This window comes from Amyelois transitella, chromosome 16, assembly GCF_032362555.1.
Source record: "Amyelois transitella isolate CPQ chromosome 16, ilAmyTran1.1, whole genome shotgun sequence".
Lineage (NCBI taxonomy): Eukaryota > Metazoa > Arthropoda > Insecta > Lepidoptera > Pyralidae > Amyelois > Amyelois transitella.
In genome coordinates this window covers 4,168,403-4,187,453 of record NC_083519.1, presented here as the reverse complement: position 1 = coordinate 4,187,453, position 19,051 = coordinate 4,168,403, and the positions used below count along the sequence as shown (strand labels likewise).

The window sequence follows — 19,051 nt, the reverse complement described above, 5'->3', positions numbered from 1 at the left end:
ATTTAGGTATAAAGTTAGGTAAAAGATGTTATTGTACGTAAATAACAACTGGGAACATAACAGTTAAATAAAAAAACCTTTGTTCCATTTTTTTAAATTTCAACTAAGATTTTACAGGCCACTCAAAACCCATTTTCGATAACTTATAAATTAAGACGTACGGTCTCTACTTATTTGTATAAAGTTACCGAAATAAACGTCCATTAAGCAACCATTGCAGTCATTACGATATCTCTTGCTCAAATTAATACACAATGATGGACCTTCCCACAGAAATGTTAATAATAATCAGAGTTCAGTCCCCACACACTAAAATTAGCGTTTAAATTAAGGCCCACGCCTTCTTACGTTTGGAAATATGTAAAGTATCGCTAACTCTTGATAGAGTCAAGAGACACGCTTTTTTGCCTAATCTGCTGAAAATATGACTGTTTAATAAAACTGCATGTATTTTTATGGTGCAAGTGATAATTTTGTATGTTGGAATATTTGTTGACAGTTGTACCTTGTGTTATAATCCAGATAGAAGTGATACTATTATACAAATTTGGTTAAAATAAAACTTATGTTTAGGTAGTAACAATATAAAGTTTCGGAAATCTTTTCAATAGAGCACACCCATTCACTCCAGTTTCACAAATAATTATTTGTGACCGGCGTACATAATATGCCTAAGTTACTGCTTAACATCTATACTTACATCTAAGTCTTCACATAGCACTGTTGCTTAATATTAGATTAACGTGTGAATGTACGTCGATTTATATCAAATGAAGCGAAAAGTTGCATAGTTAAAAATTGGAACTGCGTGCATTACATCTGAGAAGAAAACTGGAATAAGTACGCTTTGTTATGGGTTACTTGACAAATCAATAAATCATTTTTTTTTTCATTTCCAATGAACCCCGTCCAATCACATTATTCAAAGAACTAACGAAAAATCTACATACAAACCGCTTTTAAAATACCTTAAACAAACATACAGGTACACACGTCAAACTAAAAACCCTTTTCCTTAGAGGGTTAAGAAAGTAGACTTAAAATAACTTTTGAACCCTCTCCTTTCTTAGAGGGTTAAGAATGCACACTAATCCAAAGCGAGTGATCGGAAGGAGCCAGGCAAATCCCGCGCCTTGTCAGATCTCTCGTCCTTGCAGTTTGAGGGTCGCAGGGCCTCGTCCACTGCCCAGCGCTGGTCATTGCTGAGGAACCAGTCCCTGGAAAGATAAAAAATACGTTGGTATACAACTTTTAGTCAGTAATTGCTGGAAGAACTGGATTACAGTAGCCGTTCTCATTGCGCGCAAAACGAAATATCGCTATTTCGCTTTTTATTATGTGTGGACAGCGGTAGTTTTTAGCGCGATACAAACGGCGTCGCGCGTGCCGTACCTACTACAGAGGCAGGAGAGAGAAATTTGGCGAAGACAGAGAGAGGCTTATATGCCCAGTAGTGGATCATTAAAGGCTGATGGTGAAATTCACTACAGATAAAATGAATTGTCCTGTTGTGTATAACTTGAGAAGTGCGTGTGGTTAGTGGCACTTTAGAATAGGATCACTCCATCTCTTGATGACGAAAAATAAAGTGACATGGCGCCTGCGAAGGTCTAATGGATGGTCTTCTTTTGGTCTTCTTTCTAATGGATGTCGTAAAAGGCGAATTAGGAAACGGGCACACACACTATGCCAAGATATGTAATAAAAAAAATAAAAAAGATGTGTATATGAATTGGCCTACTATCAATTGGGACGATAAATTGATTGGCGAAAATAACTTTCTCAAAGGTTTCAATAACTTTTATAACAATTATAGATGGGAAAGTTATCGCCCAAACTAAACGCGTTGCGCATATCTTGCATTTGGTATTATTAAATTTCCTTCTCCTAACGGTAGCCAATTATCTATTGAGTAACATAAACTTAAGAGTTTTGTTTGCTTTGTTGAGTCAACATTACCAACGTTTGACCTATTCGATTTTTATTTTTTCTTAATGCATTTGCTTTCATCACTTCTTACGTTATTTTATTAAGAACTAAGAGAGCAAGTTGATAGAGTTTAGATTGCATGAAAAAATGAAATACACTCTATTACATACAAGCATTAACACATAACCTAAAACTGGGCGAATCGTGGCTTATATTTTACTCATGTTTTCTCTTGCTATCAACTTTGGAAATTAAAAGAGATTCAGATAATATAATATTATAGTATAACATAATCGACCGAATCGCTATAACAAAATCGACAATGAAATAAGTTGGTGACATCAAATGAAAAAAGACTATAATCCCAGTTGGCGTGAGTTCCCCATCATGAGTCTTCGTAACCAAAATATAATGTAGAGTACAAAATAGCAAAGTTTAGAAGGGAGTCGTTTATTCAGGTCATTGTCGCATTATTTTTTTCTCGTTGTAATGCGACAATGTTATAGACTACTTATATAAAACTGTGATAAATCTATCTGATTCTCACCTCTTGGCTTCGATACGTTTGACCCAATATCGTTTGATCTGCTCCACTGTTCCAGCTTTACCTCCGTACTCCTCAGGCAGCAGGTCTTGAGGCACGTCCTTATAGAGGGAGTCCGAGTTCGGCTCGTGGAACTTAATCTGTAACAAAATTGTAAAATTATGTTCAGTACTAACTTATAACAAAATTCGATAACTATAGGAAATTAATTACATGTTCTGAAAAGTTCATGTAATAAATATGTACTGAAAAAATATCTCACATTTAATCAAAGGTTACCACCATAAATACCGTCACCATTGCCGGTATTTTACAATTCAATCTTTACAAAGTTGACTTAAGAATTGACTTAACATTCGCTCAATGATTTGTCTTGTTCATACTTAACAGTATTTCATACCACAAAGTGGCTATAAATTATGTTTAATTGTAAGTTATCATCATTTTTATTTAACGTCAAACTACGTAAGGTAAGTTCGTTCACTTAGATTGATACTTTATTAACGATACTAGAAAGATGATAGTTGGAAAAATAATATGAAAGAAAGACTCCTTTCCCTTTTGCATAATTTCTGGTCTAACCAAGGACGCCTATCCAACCCATACTAAAATGTACTGTTGTTGTACATGCTAAGATAATAAGGTCACACATGCACTTGTTCGTGCCAAAGAGACCTCGATAACCACTAATTAGTATACATTCACGCAACAAATTCATGCTGACTATGCCTCGCTATTAAGTCAATGGTCAGTGGAGACAATAATTCACCAAGACGCCTCCAAACTCAATGTCAGAATGGATATAGAATAATTGCGTAACTGCATTACGCAAAGGTTCGTGTTTCGAATGCAGATGTTCTGTTAAATATGTTTGTGAGCATCGAATGTACGCAGCAAACAGTTTGTACTTGCTAACTAAAAGTAGTTACTCTTAGATCTAAATATATAAAATGGATTGACAAACATATGAATGCATCGTCTTAATCCTGGGTTTTGGAGATTTGGTAAATTGCTTTGATGCATTAAAAGATTTGGAGAACAGTAAAAGTACCGATTCGGATTCAGACAACTTATTAGACAAAAAATTAAACCAAAATTCAGGTCGCTGAATTAGCCAAGCCTTCACACCAATTCATAAGTTAACTTAGCAATAATTACAGAAAAATATAGACATAACAACAATAATAACTCGTGGTTAATAGAGCCTCAAGTTGTTAAATTGTTAAACTGATTATAAAATAAAATCTATCGCAATTAGTTGCGACTGCTTAGACAATAATCCAGTTCTTAAACTTTTTAAATTTCATGATGAACGTGAGTTCAAGAATCGTCGGAAAACCACCCATATGAGGTAAAGTGAGGATAGTCATCTTGTAAAAGGAGAATAAATATCTTGGAGAGTTATGAGTTACTGGTAATAATTAGAGGTAATCTCGTTCTTACGGGGTGAGAGAAAACATCGTGAAGAGTCCTGGACATTCAAGTAAATGGATGAAACCAAGATCCATTATGGGTAAGGTTCAGGTGTCGCATCGTATTATAATCTGACTTTCTTAATGCAGAATAGTGGTCATAGGCGACAAAAAAATCCAGGGGTAAAATGAAAAAATTTTGCAGTGGCATCTGCAGCTGACTGATTTAAAGAAATAAGAATTTGACTGACCAACTTAGCGACTTCAGTCTTGAGGAATGGTTTGCAGATGGCGTGAATCTTGCTGATGTAGGCTGGAGCGTTGATCACGTGTATCTGCTTTAGCCGGATCGGGATGGCCTCCTGAAAAAACCGAAATGAATTTATTAATGCTTATTTATATAAATATATAAAGAGGACATTGACTAATTGACTGATTATATGAACTCAAAGAAATAGAAATTTGAAATTTGGCATGTAAGTCCCATGGGTTATGAGTGCACTAACAAAAGATTTCCCAAATTCGAATGGGAGAGGAAATTTGCTAGTATATTTATAGTCCAGTTATGCCCGAAGATGGCCGATTCGACGTCAGATTGGCAGTCGATCGTTAAAACAGTGCGAAGTATTTAACAGCATGCCAACTAAGAAAAAAGCAATCATGTATAATTTTGATACACTTTGAAAATAGAGATTAAAGGGAAATACATACATACATACATACATAAAATCACGCCTCTTTCCCGGAGGGGTAGGCAGAGACTACCTCTTTCCACTTGCCACGATCCCTGCATACTTCCTTTGCTTCATCCACATTCATAACTCTCTTCATGCAAGCTCGGCGGTTTCGAGTACTTTTGACCTGACCCTTTAAAGGGAAATATTTGTTGAAAAAGGAAGGTACAAAGTCTGGCATACTTAGAAATCTTATTTGAGATTAAAATGCTACCAGCAATCTTCCACCTAAAGAAAGTACAATGAATTACTTTTATTATTTGAAAGTCTTGTGTCGTTCATAAATTATTTTAATGTTATGTTTGTTTGTGTTCACTTATTCTATTTTAGTCACTTCCAGTGTTAGTTGGTCAGTGCGGAAAGTAGGTGCATAATTTATGTGTTCATTAAAATTGCTTTAAGTTCCAAGATTTCGTTGTTATTGTAATGAATAATGTAATCTATTTTTAAATATATAAGTATGTAGTAATGCTAAGGTATTGCGTTTACTTCGTTTTTATTTCGAACTTCCATATCCTAACATTTCTTACTCTGCAATTCTATAAATATTTAAAAAAAAATAATTTAGCAGCTTTGAAGTTCATATTTAACGTGTTTGATGAAAAACAGTATTTGGTGCTTTTCTTAGAAAAAAAAAAAATAGTATAAGTATCTAACGCTAATGCTACTCGTAAGAGCAAACTTTATTTGCTGTTAAAAATTATCAAGACATCTGTGCTCGTAGCTAAACGCACAATTATCCACGGTGGCAGATCATCGTGCACTTATTTTCTATTTTTTCTAGATCGTGATAATGATGTTTGTGTGTCTTAACTACTAAAAAATCATCTAGAAAATTTTAACTTACACTCTTTTATGTTTTCGTGTTACCAAAGGCATCTTCCACTTGCATAAGTATAAGCATTTATAGTACTTTCGTTACTTTTACGCCGTTAAAAGTGATCCATTTATATTCTGCAAGATTACGTGTGCCTTATTTTTTTAACATTATTAATAGTTTCGAATAGTATTGGTAGAAATCAATATAAGTATTTTTCAAGTTAAAAAAAATAATGCTTTTATACTGTGGTCAGTCGAGACGTATTTTTTAACCTGTGGTTTCATTGGTTTCACTTTCGACATAAACCGACGAACCTTATTACTTGTAAATCAAATCAATTTTTGCAACCTTTTTTTGCTTGCATATGTTGTGCTCTGATTAACACTAATAGGTGGTAACTAACGATTCAATAAATCAAACTATTTATATTTATATTCCTATCAACTTACATTATGTTGCTTCATCGTATATTTACTCATATTGACTGTACAAAAAGTAGAGTACACTCATTAACTACCTATACTTAAATAATTTACATAAAACCTAGGAAAAATGGTTCTGGTGACGAAGAAAAAATGTAGTGTGTGCCAGTTGGTTCTCTTCCCGTGCATATTGTAAAAGTCAATTAAAGGAAAGCCTAACAAACTTGGGATTCTATTCCCAGTCGATGGGCTACCAACTTGATTGAATCTCAATTCGATTCGATTATGCCGTTCAGCTGAATGTGTCCTCTGGCTCTGGCTACCTCGTAAGGTATAGAGACGTGATTATTTGAATCAATGTATGTATCAAACTAAAGATTCAGATAAAATACAATGAACATTGATAGAGGTGTACAAGATGAAACAAAAAAACAGAAGACGCGCGAAGGAGGTAACTAACCTACGTAGGTAAGTCACGATTTATTCATTTTCGAAGTCACGTGAATGATTTGGTTTTACCAGTCCATTTTCAACTAATTTGCTAAATTATTTCAAAAGAACTTTAGGGATTTACTTATTACAAAAAACAGTTTATTGAAATTAGACCAAGATGTATATACTACATTGTATCCTATCTGTAGTGTGATAGATAAGAAATAAATAAAAAAATAGTTCAAGAATTAAAAATGGAGACTACAACATACCTACCATTTTTTTTTCTTGATGATAGGCTCGAACTACAGGCTAGACTATTAATCGTATACATTGTATATCTTCCGCTGAATTATTTGTCATGCTTGAAGCGGACAGTCAAATTGATATGTATTTGCCGATTTACGTAACTAATAATCGGGCGGTGGTCACATCATTATTACACACATCACGAATAACAGGAGTCGCCAAGTTCCCACTTTCCCTAATGCGGCACTGAAAACTAAGTAGGTTGTGCAATATGACCTCATTGTCTAAGCTTAGTTTCTTTTTAAGTCACCATTTTCCGTGCATTTATCCCCGTTGCGTCATCTTGGATGTTCAATTACTATTTTATATTTCTGATTGGCCTGAATTTTGAATTTCTAACCTCTTTCTAACAAACTGATCTACCAACGCACAGGCAAACCACTGAATGAATTGGACTGAAGTTTGGCTTACAGATAAATTACTATGATGTAGGCATTCACTAAGAAATGATTTAACGAAATTGTTTTTTTTTCAACATTTAAAAGAAAGGATGTTTATTTTACGCGAGCGGAGCCGCTCGTATACTTTTTTTGTTTCGTTGAGTTGGTATCCCTTATAAGTTTCGAGCGTTGGGGGTAGTTCAGTCTGTGTAATTTATCCCGAATATATAAATTTATATATTTTACTATAATACGAGTTAAACAAAGGTAACTTTAACTTTTTACTACACTAAGGTAACTTTAAATTCAGAGTGAAGTCTGTGGTAACAAACGGGTATTTGATAGATATTCACAATCCATCATGATTTAAGAAGGCGAAGGTTAAACGAACCGTTTTGTAAGATTTTAAAAAAGGTCGGGGAAGTCCCTTATCGCTATGCATTCTTGGTCAATATTTATTTCTTTACTATTTGTATGCACGCAAGTTGATGCAAATACCTTACGTATACATTATAATACACAATTTAAATACAGATAACAAAAATCACCTCACATTGAACGATTTTTAAGTGATACTATTTCATATGCAAGCCACATCTCACGCTAAAGCGTGACAAGAAAGTAAGATGATTCCACAAAAACACTGTAATAGGCAGTGATCACTTATTTATTATAAGGCGTAAACAGAGACTTAAAAGCCGTTAAGCTGTGATGTGACAGCTAGCCAGCCTATAGCCTAAAAAAAGAATCCTTAAATTTATGAGCGTCTCTCATGATTGACTATTACAATCTGCCCGGGAAGATAAGCAAGCAGCCAGCAGACCCCGGGCCGTAAACACTTCAGTGGAGGGTGCAACCGGGAACACGCAGAGATGAGAGAGACACTATGTTTGTCCGCTTTTTGGCACATTTTTGGATATAAATTGTTTAATTACATATTTAAATTTGTATTTTATACCAAGTAAACATTCTTTCTTTCTTTCGCTATCAGAATTACATGGATGCAGATTTAAGAATGTTTTATATGCTATTACTAATCATTGAGTGGTATAGATAACTAAACACACAAGGAACGTCAATGTCGTCTTATGTTGATAAACATTTGCTTTTAGACAAAAGCACAGCAAAAACAATTGACGAAATCAACATCCGGTAATCAAATATTTGGAAATCTTTGTGAAAACAAACGCCAACGTGAAGACTCGTGTTTTTGTGTGACCTTGATGGAAGATGTACTTATGTGTATTGTGATTTTTGTTGATAGTGTGTCACCGAAATGTTGGAAAAACTTTGGGTTATAAATAACATTGGTTATTTATAAAGTTTAAATGTAGCTACTAACTAGCTACCTTTAGGCAGGTAGGTAGTTGAAAGATTTGAAATGCCAACCTTTGCTCTTTAGAGAAGATTTATAGGAAATTTGCTCATTAAGGCAAGTGAATACGAAGATTCTGTTTTGTCATGACAAAATCATGGGTCTATTTTGAAGAGGTTGCCAAAGAATTGACCATTTTACTTGCCATGATCCCATCTTCTGCTCCATCCACGTTCATAACTCTTCATTAAGTCGGCTTAGTATACTCTTTTTAGTAATAAAGTAATTTAACTAACCTGCGTATACAGCATATATTTTCTTAGCACCGACAAGTTAATCTTCGGTATGAACTTCAACGAAACATTGGCGGAATCGAAGATAGGCACTTCTCCGGCCGGTATGTCCTCTTCTTCTGTGAGCCTCGTGTCAGCGAGCATGAAGAATGTCTTCACAGCGTCCACGAAGTTGAACAGTTCTATCTCCGGAGTGTTCAGTCTGTAGATGAAGACTTTGTAGTTCTCCTTCGTTTTCCGAGGTAGCGGGATCAGGTCTCTGTAATTAATAAAATAATTATTTCATTTCTCAGTCCATCATTATATTACTTCTTATCTTAGTAAAAAAATGGAAAATTTACGATTTAGAAACTCCATAATTTTGTTGCAAAGAAAGTTTCCTCTGTCCTCCAAAATTTTTAGTCGAAACTACTTTTACTTTTATTTCCAAAAATGATAGGTAGGTATGTTGATATTTAAATAAATTTCGTCAAAGTGGAGATATAGAAAGTTTTTTTTAATTCTCGTAGTCAACAATAGAGACAAAAAAATATATACCATTAATTTCTTTTGCTATAGACTAAAATAATTTAATTTAATCGAAATTGAATAGCCACCTAGTGAAAGGTGAATAAGACGCATTCGGTACATTGCACCTAAGTTACATTTAGCGCGTGTCTTTAATAACTGGCAACTATAAATTATATTACAATAATGTAATTGCTCTAGAGAAATCATTTATGTTAATTGTTATTAAGATGACACCAAAAGCCAAACTGCAAAAAGTGTGTTGTACCTATAAATGTTTTTTTAGAACGAGAGAAAGTCATTAAAAAAAATATCCAACAAATTTCCTTTGCTAAACATGAACAATATTAGAAAGAGTTAGGTATTGAGACAAAAATAAAACCACTTAGATTTTCTTTAGCAATTTGAATTTTAATGATGCGATGAATGAAGCTAACAATATTCAAAAGGGAAGCAAAACTAAATGTTACTAACAATTGTACTAACTTTTTATAGCAAAATAAAAACATAGTAGATTTAAATGCTATTTGCAAACCTAAAAATAGTACATACGTGATCTCCAAGACGCGTCTGATCTCAGGAGCCCAGGGGTCGCGTTTGCAGAATATCTCTGGTGCGTTGGACCGCAGCGTGAAGAAGAAGTCTATGGTGCGCTTTGTCAGCTCCAAACTGTAGCCGCAGCTCGCTAGGAACCGGCGCAGGAGCAGCTCCTCTGAACAAGTAAAATAAAAACGTTTATACAAATGTTATGGAAGACAACAAAGCTGTACAACAAGTTATAGGGGTTGCTGTGGGTTCGTCACACAAAAAAAAATTAAGTAAATCCGTCACAGCACATATTCTGCAAACTAAGTTATTTTAGATCCGCATGAATTTCGGAAAATTCCCTCTTCATTTACTCCTATTACGATTATAAACCACTATCGATAGGACATAGGTTTTCAAACAAAAAATGTAAACTTATACTACCTAATAATATACCAAACTTAAAACTCGTTTATTTCGCATTTCTTTAAGTAGGTAAAGGTGCAGACCGCAGATATAGAACAAGATGTTTGTTATAATTACTGATAAATGTAGTTAAATGTTAGTCTATCAGCGGTATCTGCGTACCTCGGTCTCGATGAATCCAGTTAAAGTTGCGTGCTCGAGAAGCAATGTGTTTCCCAATGGACCTGTATTGTGAAAGTATTTCTCATATCCTTACTGACTACGTATACTTTATACAGCTGTGTATTAGCGCGAAGGCACTCCAGGTGCTCAAATGGTGCCAACGTAGATGAAGAATTATTCCTCTAAAAATATCCTTTTTAAGGCTAATTGAATGACTGTATTCAAACTAGACTTTAGATAGGTAGGTATCTATAATATTTCGGGCTTCACATGACTGTAAGTGAATTATCATCTAAAAGTGATGCTTGTCCAGACGCTATGATGTCATCGTAATCTTTGTTTGCATAAGAAATTCTGGTACCAAGTACTTTATAGAAAGATATCTAGGTAACAAATATGATCGAGCATTTCGGAAACACGTTTGGCACGTAATAATTATTTACATCTGTTCCTCATCCAGACCATATAAATTTTAAAAGTGTAACTTGTTGTCCTAAGTTTAGTTAAGTCAAGCTTCAACCCGAAGTCTATTTAATCTCATTGGTGTGGAAGGATATGATACAATTGACCTGGTTAATCCATATTAATTCCCAGCCATTACTTATAATCGATATAAAGTTGTACTGCAGAGAACGAGTTTAGCAACATGACCGAAGGTTAGGCTTTAGCTTTACCCACAAAAATGTGATAAATACCAACCGGCCCTAAGTTTTATGTTAAGTTAATTTGGCTCGTTATGGCCTTAAAGAACATGGAACTTTAGGGTTACGAAATATGTTTGTGAAAAGTGGCAGCCTGTCGATACTATCGGAAATTATTCCGAAACTTTGGTGACAGGGACGCCTGGTTTCTTTAATGAATTTTCCAGTTACTTTTGTATAGTACTTTACAAGGCTAAAGGGGTTTGAGTAATGGAAATGGGGTCGGTTCGGTATAATTAAAAAAATATAAGTACGTAACTTCATTTAATGCTAGACGAACTGTATAACAAACAAATACAATATAATTTTTGATAGTTTTTCAACAAAAATTGACGTCATAACTTAAGTCTAGTTATAGGTATCTACTACCGCTTCCGAAGCGCATGTATGTGTAGAAAGAGAACAAACAAGGCGGAACAAACTACACTGCAGTAGTAATAATGGTACCAATAATGGTTTTCCTATCACTTATTTGTGCTGATTAATCTTGACTGAAAGTTTCACAATTATTATATACACTTACCAACATCATCAGGCAGATGCGGCTGTTTCTGAAGCCAGTCTTTGATTGTGACGAGATCCCTGCAGTCAGAGTATTCTTGATCAGGCATGTTTCTGCAAAGAGGAAAAAGTCCAGATTAATGCAATTGAATTCCTTCTTTTCCTTAGAGTTAAGCTTGATTTATCCAATGTAGGCAGTACGTTTTCAAATTCTATCAATCATCATTCTCCTGGAGTTAGTTCCAGTTACGCTCATATCTTTCAGGAGAGGAGCCCAGGGTTCTGTCTGTCACAAAGCGACTTCCATTGGACTTTCGCAACCTTGCAGGAAAATATAACTCATATTGGATAATGGTTACACATTTTGTTGCCTGAGTGACCATACAGCTGAACGTGCCCTTTCAGTCTTTTAAAGTCTGTTGGCTCTGTTTACCCCGCAAGGGCTATGGACTTGACTATATGTATGTTTGCGATACTTTATATGCTATGCAGATAAAAAAGCAGCCTTTGACTCAACATCCAAAGGAAGGAATAATGTTTTATTCCTTCATAAATGACGCAGCTTAAGTTTAGAGAATTACCTTAGTTTGTCAACTATTACATGGTTGCTTATGTAGTCGCGAACTGGTAAACAAATCAAAAGCAGTATAACATTGTTCAAGGATGCGCACGCGACGGACTGATTGACGTCTTCGACTAATTGTTTCGAACCTGTTCGGAATCTCTATTGTTTGTAGATTCGAGTTTACGATCACGCCCTATCTTTGCCATTACACCTTCTCATTGTTATTCACTTGATATCATTTTTGGACGGTCAATCAATCAATATATATTTATTTGTAAAACCAGGTTACAAGGATGTAACATTTTGTTTAAATCAGTGCTCTGCTTCCTGCGTTCAAATAAACTAATTTCAATAATACGACTACATTTACACAGTGACAGAGTTTTTTAGGTTAAAGTTTAACGGCATCTGGGGTAGTGGTACTGGTACTTGTTTGTGACCCTGAGGTCCCAAGTGCGAATCGAACACGAACTGGGTCTTGGATGTTTATCTATTAAAGTATTTATTATAAAATATAAGTAGTATCGTTGAGTTGGTATATCGTAACACAAGTCACGAACTTACTTTGGGGCTAACTCAATCATATGTGATCTGCCCCGTATGTATGAAAAAAATTTGGTGAACTTTCACAAAAAAAAATCAAATTCAATCAAAAAAAAGTTGCTTTTGAAGATCTAAATCAAGATTCATATTCTTGTCTCAGAGTAACATAACGAACATGAAGTAATTAACATAAAACGTAACGGCATACAATAGCAATTAATTTCAAATGATTTCATTGTAAATCAAGGTTTTCTTGCAGATTGAACAGATGGAATAACCAAGTGAGAAGATCATTTTAAGTCCGTTGCAATAAATATCCGGGTTGGATTTTTTGATAAAATATGAAGACAATAAAAATTGTATAACGTAAAATTATGCCGGCAGCCATTACCGATATAACTTGGATGGGGCGCACAAACAAAATAGGAACGCGGTACAGTTCCCAATCCCAATTTCATAGCTCAATCGAAAGAGGTAGTTGGAATGACTATTAGGGTAATAAGGATAAGCTCCCGCATAAAAATATATCGAATATATATCTATCGAAAATCTCACGGGAAGCTTCCCGTGAGATTTTCGATAGACCTTTTTTCGGTATAAAATGTAAGAAGTTAAAAGAAAAACGAATATAATCATAATGATTATTTGTCAAATTATACTCATCATAAACATTACATTCTAAGTAAAAGTAATATCTATTTTTGAAGGTTTATTTTGAGAAAGATATATAAAAATAATATTTTCTATAGTTCTCATCTTCGTGTGATCTTCCCGCCATTATGCATCAGGGCCTGGGGTCCGTTTTTTAACATTTCAAAATATGTATATTCAAATATTCAATAAAAATTGCATTTAAACGGATGAATAATCCATCCAAGAATAAACCTGTATTATGGAATAACAACCAAAATCACTCTGCGGTTGGAAATTAGAATAAATTGGCTGTCAATTAACTTTTTTCTGATTAGTTGGCAGTATAAATCCCGTTGGTATAAACCTCACTTGACGTCACACTTGGTGGTAATACCCAAAACCCAATCGCAGTTTTACAATGTCAAAATCAAAACATCTTTTTTCAAAGTAAATGTTATGTACTGTAGTAGGTATTAAAGTTGGCCTTTGTGTTTGTATGACGTACACAGATTTTGAACTGATGAGAAATGTTGGATCTTTCCTGTAGGTGTGACGTCACAGAAACAAAAAACAATACTAAGAAGAGACCGCAGAATTGGAAATCACGTGTATGTTTTTTATAGAAGTGGGTATAGATAGGTATTAGTTTTGCAGGATGATTACCGCCAGAATATAATCGCTAATGATTCTGATTAAAATATACATTGATGTGAATATCGTAGGAGGCGATATATAGTTAAAAAAGTAACCATTCTAGTACATGCATAATTACTATCATAGTAATTTTTACAATAATTTAACGTTGACAAATTTTCGAGATTAGCGCGTAAACACAGACAGAGAAAAGGTGGACTTTATTCTGTAGTGAAGATCTAATAAGTAAGTACCTACAGTTCATAGTTCCTTAACTGTCCATGATAAAAACAATATGTACGATTTTGAAAAGAAAAATGCATTCACAATTCTGCAAGGACAGTGAGTTTTGATTAACATTAGTCTTTCATCACTTTATCAGTTACCGGTTATGTGTTTCGAAGTGGTTTCGTAAGTTGGAAGTTCAGGGCGAGTCAAGTTACGGTATTCCTCGCGTGCTTGATGTTTATATTTACCAGCACGTGAGGGATACACGTGAGATAAACATTTCTATGTCACAATGATAGTTCCAACTTAGTTTATAACGAAAGCATCGTCAAATGATGTAACAAAGCACGCGGTGAAGTTTTGTAAATTTGTCAACTTCCTAGCTTTAAAAAGCACATTTGCTATGTATTAATGTTAAGTTGCAAGTTTCAGAACCATAGATTAACTTAATTTAATTCTTCACCTAAGCTAAGAATTTGGCGCGGTCACTGGTCAAAGCCTGATTACGAGTAGCATTTATTATTTAGCTATTTCTTTACTAGTTATATGCTTCAACAGAATTTACTTTAGGGTACTTTGGGTTATTATTTTTTAAATTCCGTTTTGAATATACCTAATTTATTATTTCTTTAATTTATGCGCTGACGTTATCGTCTTTACTAACTTTCGCTCTCGTTGGAGTTTCTACGCATCACATCCTTAGCGTAGCCTATGTATTTGGCTGTGCCGTGCTCAATATATTTTAGACACCTTTTATATAAATGTTAGGAAGCATCTTAAAAAACGTTATTACAGATATCTGCCTATTTTTCAGCAAGATATCGTGAAAAGGCAATATTTTTATAAATTTTATTTTCATAGACAAATTTCTGACGTATGCCACGGTACGAACGATAAAAAGATGCAAGTCAAATGCGTGTACGCAACCTACATAAGTATGTGTATGTAAGACCTCGAGCTTTGATGCCTTTAGTTTATAATTACATATGCTTGACATGGATGTTTAAATCTTAACTCTGTCCTTCAATATTCGAGAAGACCACAACAAATTCTTTTTAAACAAAAAGTCAAAATGAGTAACGTTTGCCATTCCAAAATTTAAAGTTAATTGATTATGAGAAGTCTACATGTAATTAAAATAATATATTCATTATTTTACCTGATATTCTTGGTTATTTTGTTGCAGTTTTTAAACATAGAACAAATGCTATTAATCATTACTAAGCTTCACGGATAAATCCCATATCCCTTGGGAGTAAACATAAACCTAAAAAGGAAAGTTTTAAAATATTATTTTGCTATATTTACCTTTTTTTATGATCTAGGAAAACCAAAATCTTTTCACGAATCATAATTAATTTATTATACCTACACTGCTAGGTAGGTACAAGTAATATGTATAAAAATTTACGTACCTAGAATCACAAATAACTGCAAATAGAATGTTTTTTGTGTATATAGGTACAACATACATGTAAAGTGATGAAAATATCAAAAATATGTTATTTTTCATTGTTTTCAAGTTTCATTTTTTTTAGGCACTTAAAGTCATAGGTTCTGTTATTACTTAAGTATTAAATCGTTAAAATTTAGTGAAAACATATCCTACAATGCAATATTTACATGCATTTATTTGTTACAGGAATTTGCAATAAGGTTGTTGACTAACATCCAGTTAAACCGATTTTAACAGGTTACGCATGCAAACACTTATGCTACATTTCATAATGACGATGGTTGAAAACTATTTGCATGAAATATTAAACATTCACATTTTCGCGAAGAATGTATTCTTGAAACTTCTATGGGTAATAAATGATGTGTTTAAGAGTGTTTACTGCATCATTTACATCTTAAGTAAAGGTTAAATATTCAGCAACAATGTTTTTCGGAGAAGCGACTAGGTGCATATAGGTATAGGCATTACATACATATGTATATTGTTTGTATACCTAGTCACTTTATAAGTTTAGTATGGAATTTGAAGAGTTCAAAATAAAAAGTATAAGTAACTTTAAAAATAAGCTTCAGTATGGAGTACCTACCCACTTCGGTAGCTTTATAGCGGTAGCATGTCTTTTTTTTTACAGAGTTTATCAAAGTACCTACCTACTGCAGTACGCATAACTTTTTTATTTCAATATTTAAAACCTCGTAGAATCTCCTAGCTTACATAGTGAACTATGGACTGAGTGCATCCTCAGTTATGTGTTACTAGATGGATGCAAATGCCACCGAAAACACACTCACAGATGCCAATCAAAATATCATATGTAATTATTTTTTGAACTATTTTGTTTAAAATTTTACAAAATTTGTGGATCAATATTCCTTCGGTAAGCAGAATACATGTTAATATTTCATACGACATTTTGTCTTCTCTTTCATCGTATCGCGTAGTCCTTGGAACTTTCAAAAGTTCATTGTTAAGATACGATAAATTGAAAGTAAATTTCTACCTTGACACGCAGATTGAGACAGTTGTATTGAAAGTGAAAGAATTTGTACAGTTGTATTCAAATCAGAGTACCTATAATCAGCAAGATTCTTTACAGAAATAGCAGTGATTACAGCCTGTTATTTCTAAATGTTTGACTATATATTTTTTTTTATTATTTAGTAAGACTTATCCGGAGTTAACTGTAGTGAGGAATTTTTTGTCTGTTGTCTATGCCAAGTTTTACTAAAATCGATCTCACATTTGTTATAAACCAACAAAAACAAATATTTTCCTTAAAATAAAGATTAAGAACACGCTGTGACTAAGTTCAAATTACAAATTGTCAATTTGATAACACTATAAATAAATCTCCGCTATTACAAGCTTAGCTTTCTATTCATAAAATTTCCTACCGTAAACAATAATTGTTTTATTTCTTAATTTGTTGGCAAGGTGCATTAATCTTTTCCATTTTACTGTTTCTGAATATATTATCTGTAGTGATTTTATCAGCATAACCCGTAATTGATTTCTTTGTTCGAATTCTATGCAGTTTTTACTATCATGAACTTAGATATAAGTAAGTATTTTTATGCATGAAACATAAGAAAAACACTGCCTCCACTCTAGTTAACATTCGTTTAAAACAACTTAGGAAAATTAAATCCTTTTATAGGATAAGGTCAATGTAAATAATGATGGCAGCTTTACAAGTATCCGATAAAGGACATGGCTTATACAATTTCAAGAATCATTTAAAGTTATTAACTTGTATACCTATATAGAGTGATATAATTATGTTGTGACAATTAAAGATGACTTGCATCATAATATGATGTGATGGTCAAATTTGTTAGTTTCCCAATGCAAACAAGTATTTACTATTGTGTTTATTGCAAATTATTATTTACAAAATTTAACGAATGACCACAAAATTGTTGTTTTGCCTAGTTCCGGGTACACCCTCACCTCTCTAAAGAGCTTCGGGGTCTCAGTTCAGAGTCAGTTTTTTTTACACGAAACGACTTTGTCCTCTGACTGCCTAACACATATTGGATTATGGTTATACATCCAGTAGCCTGAATGTGCAGGTTTTTCTCGCGCTGGTTTCCCTCATCGTAAAAGCAATGGTTAGTGTCAAATAGTTCAGAAAAGAGTTATAATTACGTACATGCGGTCACGATAGTTTTTAATCTGTGAATCACGCTTATATTGTTATATTTACATACTAACTTGTAACACACGATTAGCCCTAATAGCTTACTTAGAAACTGAATATGTATTGACAACCTAGTATATAATGTATTATTCAATATGTGTACAGAGATTACCTTGCTGCTTTGCTCTTACAAAGTAAACATAAATAAAACGCGTTGATGTTTTTTGTTCAACAATTTTGCCTAACTAGCATATTAATTTGATAATAATTATCCTGTACTATAAATATTATATATATCAAGATAAAATAATAATAAAGAAATTGATCACATATTCGTTGATTGAGAGTAAGTATATGACAAATAAATAAACACTTTCTCCGGCTTTTTAACTTATACTAACAAATTTTAATTGCGAATTCTCTCAATGATTTTCGTTAAAATTTAGCATCTTTATTATTTATTCAAGGTCAAAGAATGATTACCTTTTTTTTGGGAATTCCCACGGTATCAAAACCCCAAAAGAAAGCTTGTTAACACTATAGACTAAACTATGTTTTTAGTAGGAAGCATCGTGTGAACACTGGGATTGTTCTATTCCTAGACGATAAAAAGAGAGCAATAGTTGAGGTAAAGAGGGCAAGTATTCGAAAGAGAAAATACAAACAAAAGGAGAAAAAAGTATTGGAACGCACTCACACGCACTGTGTGTAAACGACGACCCAAATGTAGTACATAACACAATCTAGTTACTACGTTTTTAATATTCAAAAATACTTTAATTTTACACAAATTTATTAAATTAAAATCTCTTTTGAAAAAAAGAAGGCCTATGTACAATTTTAGCTTTCGACAAACATCTGATTAAAATGCAATAATACACTATTAAAGATTTAAGCAGTACTTAGTAATTTCAAGAAAAAATTTGCGGGAAATTCAAGTCAATTGGTAAAACTAAGATGCATTTATTATGGCTATTTAGATTTTTTTATAAACACATACATATAGTATATACATATTTTTTATTCCACTTAAATGTATATGTAATGAATGATAATTATGCCTGTAACATATATCTTAATAAATACATATGTATTTAATAAATTAAAAAAAAAATAATCTATAAATAAAAGAAAGAATACTTACACTACTATCTTTTACTGCACTTTCAAATATTCAAATTTAGAAGCACTGGTATTCGCGCGCTGCCGGCCGGTTTGAAAAGCGCGCGTTGGTTAGCCCGCCTCTTGGAGCAGACTGGCACGGGTCATTGCAGTTTGTCGGACTGCCATTGCACTCATAGTGTACAATCGAAAGTAGTCGCTGTAACTTGTCGCATCACAGGCAAAATGAAGAAGTGTGTGTATGTATCTATATCGACTTTTTGAATTCATCGTCCTTTGAGTATCCATAATTCTATTTATTCTAAGACAGTACCCA

General features: G+C 33.5%; 1 protein-coding gene across 1 annotated transcript; it reads right to left on the bottom strand.

The window, feature by feature from the left end:
- Positions 1 to 216: 216 nt before the first annotated feature.
- On the bottom strand, positions 217 to 18,917 carry LOC106129693 (alpha-tocopherol transfer protein-like). The gene is made up of 7 exons (XM_013328337.2): positions 18,758 to 18,917; positions 11,435 to 11,526; positions 9,650 to 9,809; positions 8,594 to 8,849; positions 4,137 to 4,247; positions 2,477 to 2,613; positions 217 to 1,217 (listed from the first exon to the last, which is right to left on the bottom strand). Exons 2-7 carry the CDS (start codon positions 11,520 to 11,522, stop codon positions 1,088 to 1,090), a joined length of 882 nt encoding a protein of 293 aa, XP_013183791.1. The 5' UTR covers positions 11,523 to 11,526; positions 18,758 to 18,917; the 3' UTR covers positions 217 to 1,087.
- Positions 18,918 to 19,051: the final 134 nt, after the last annotated feature.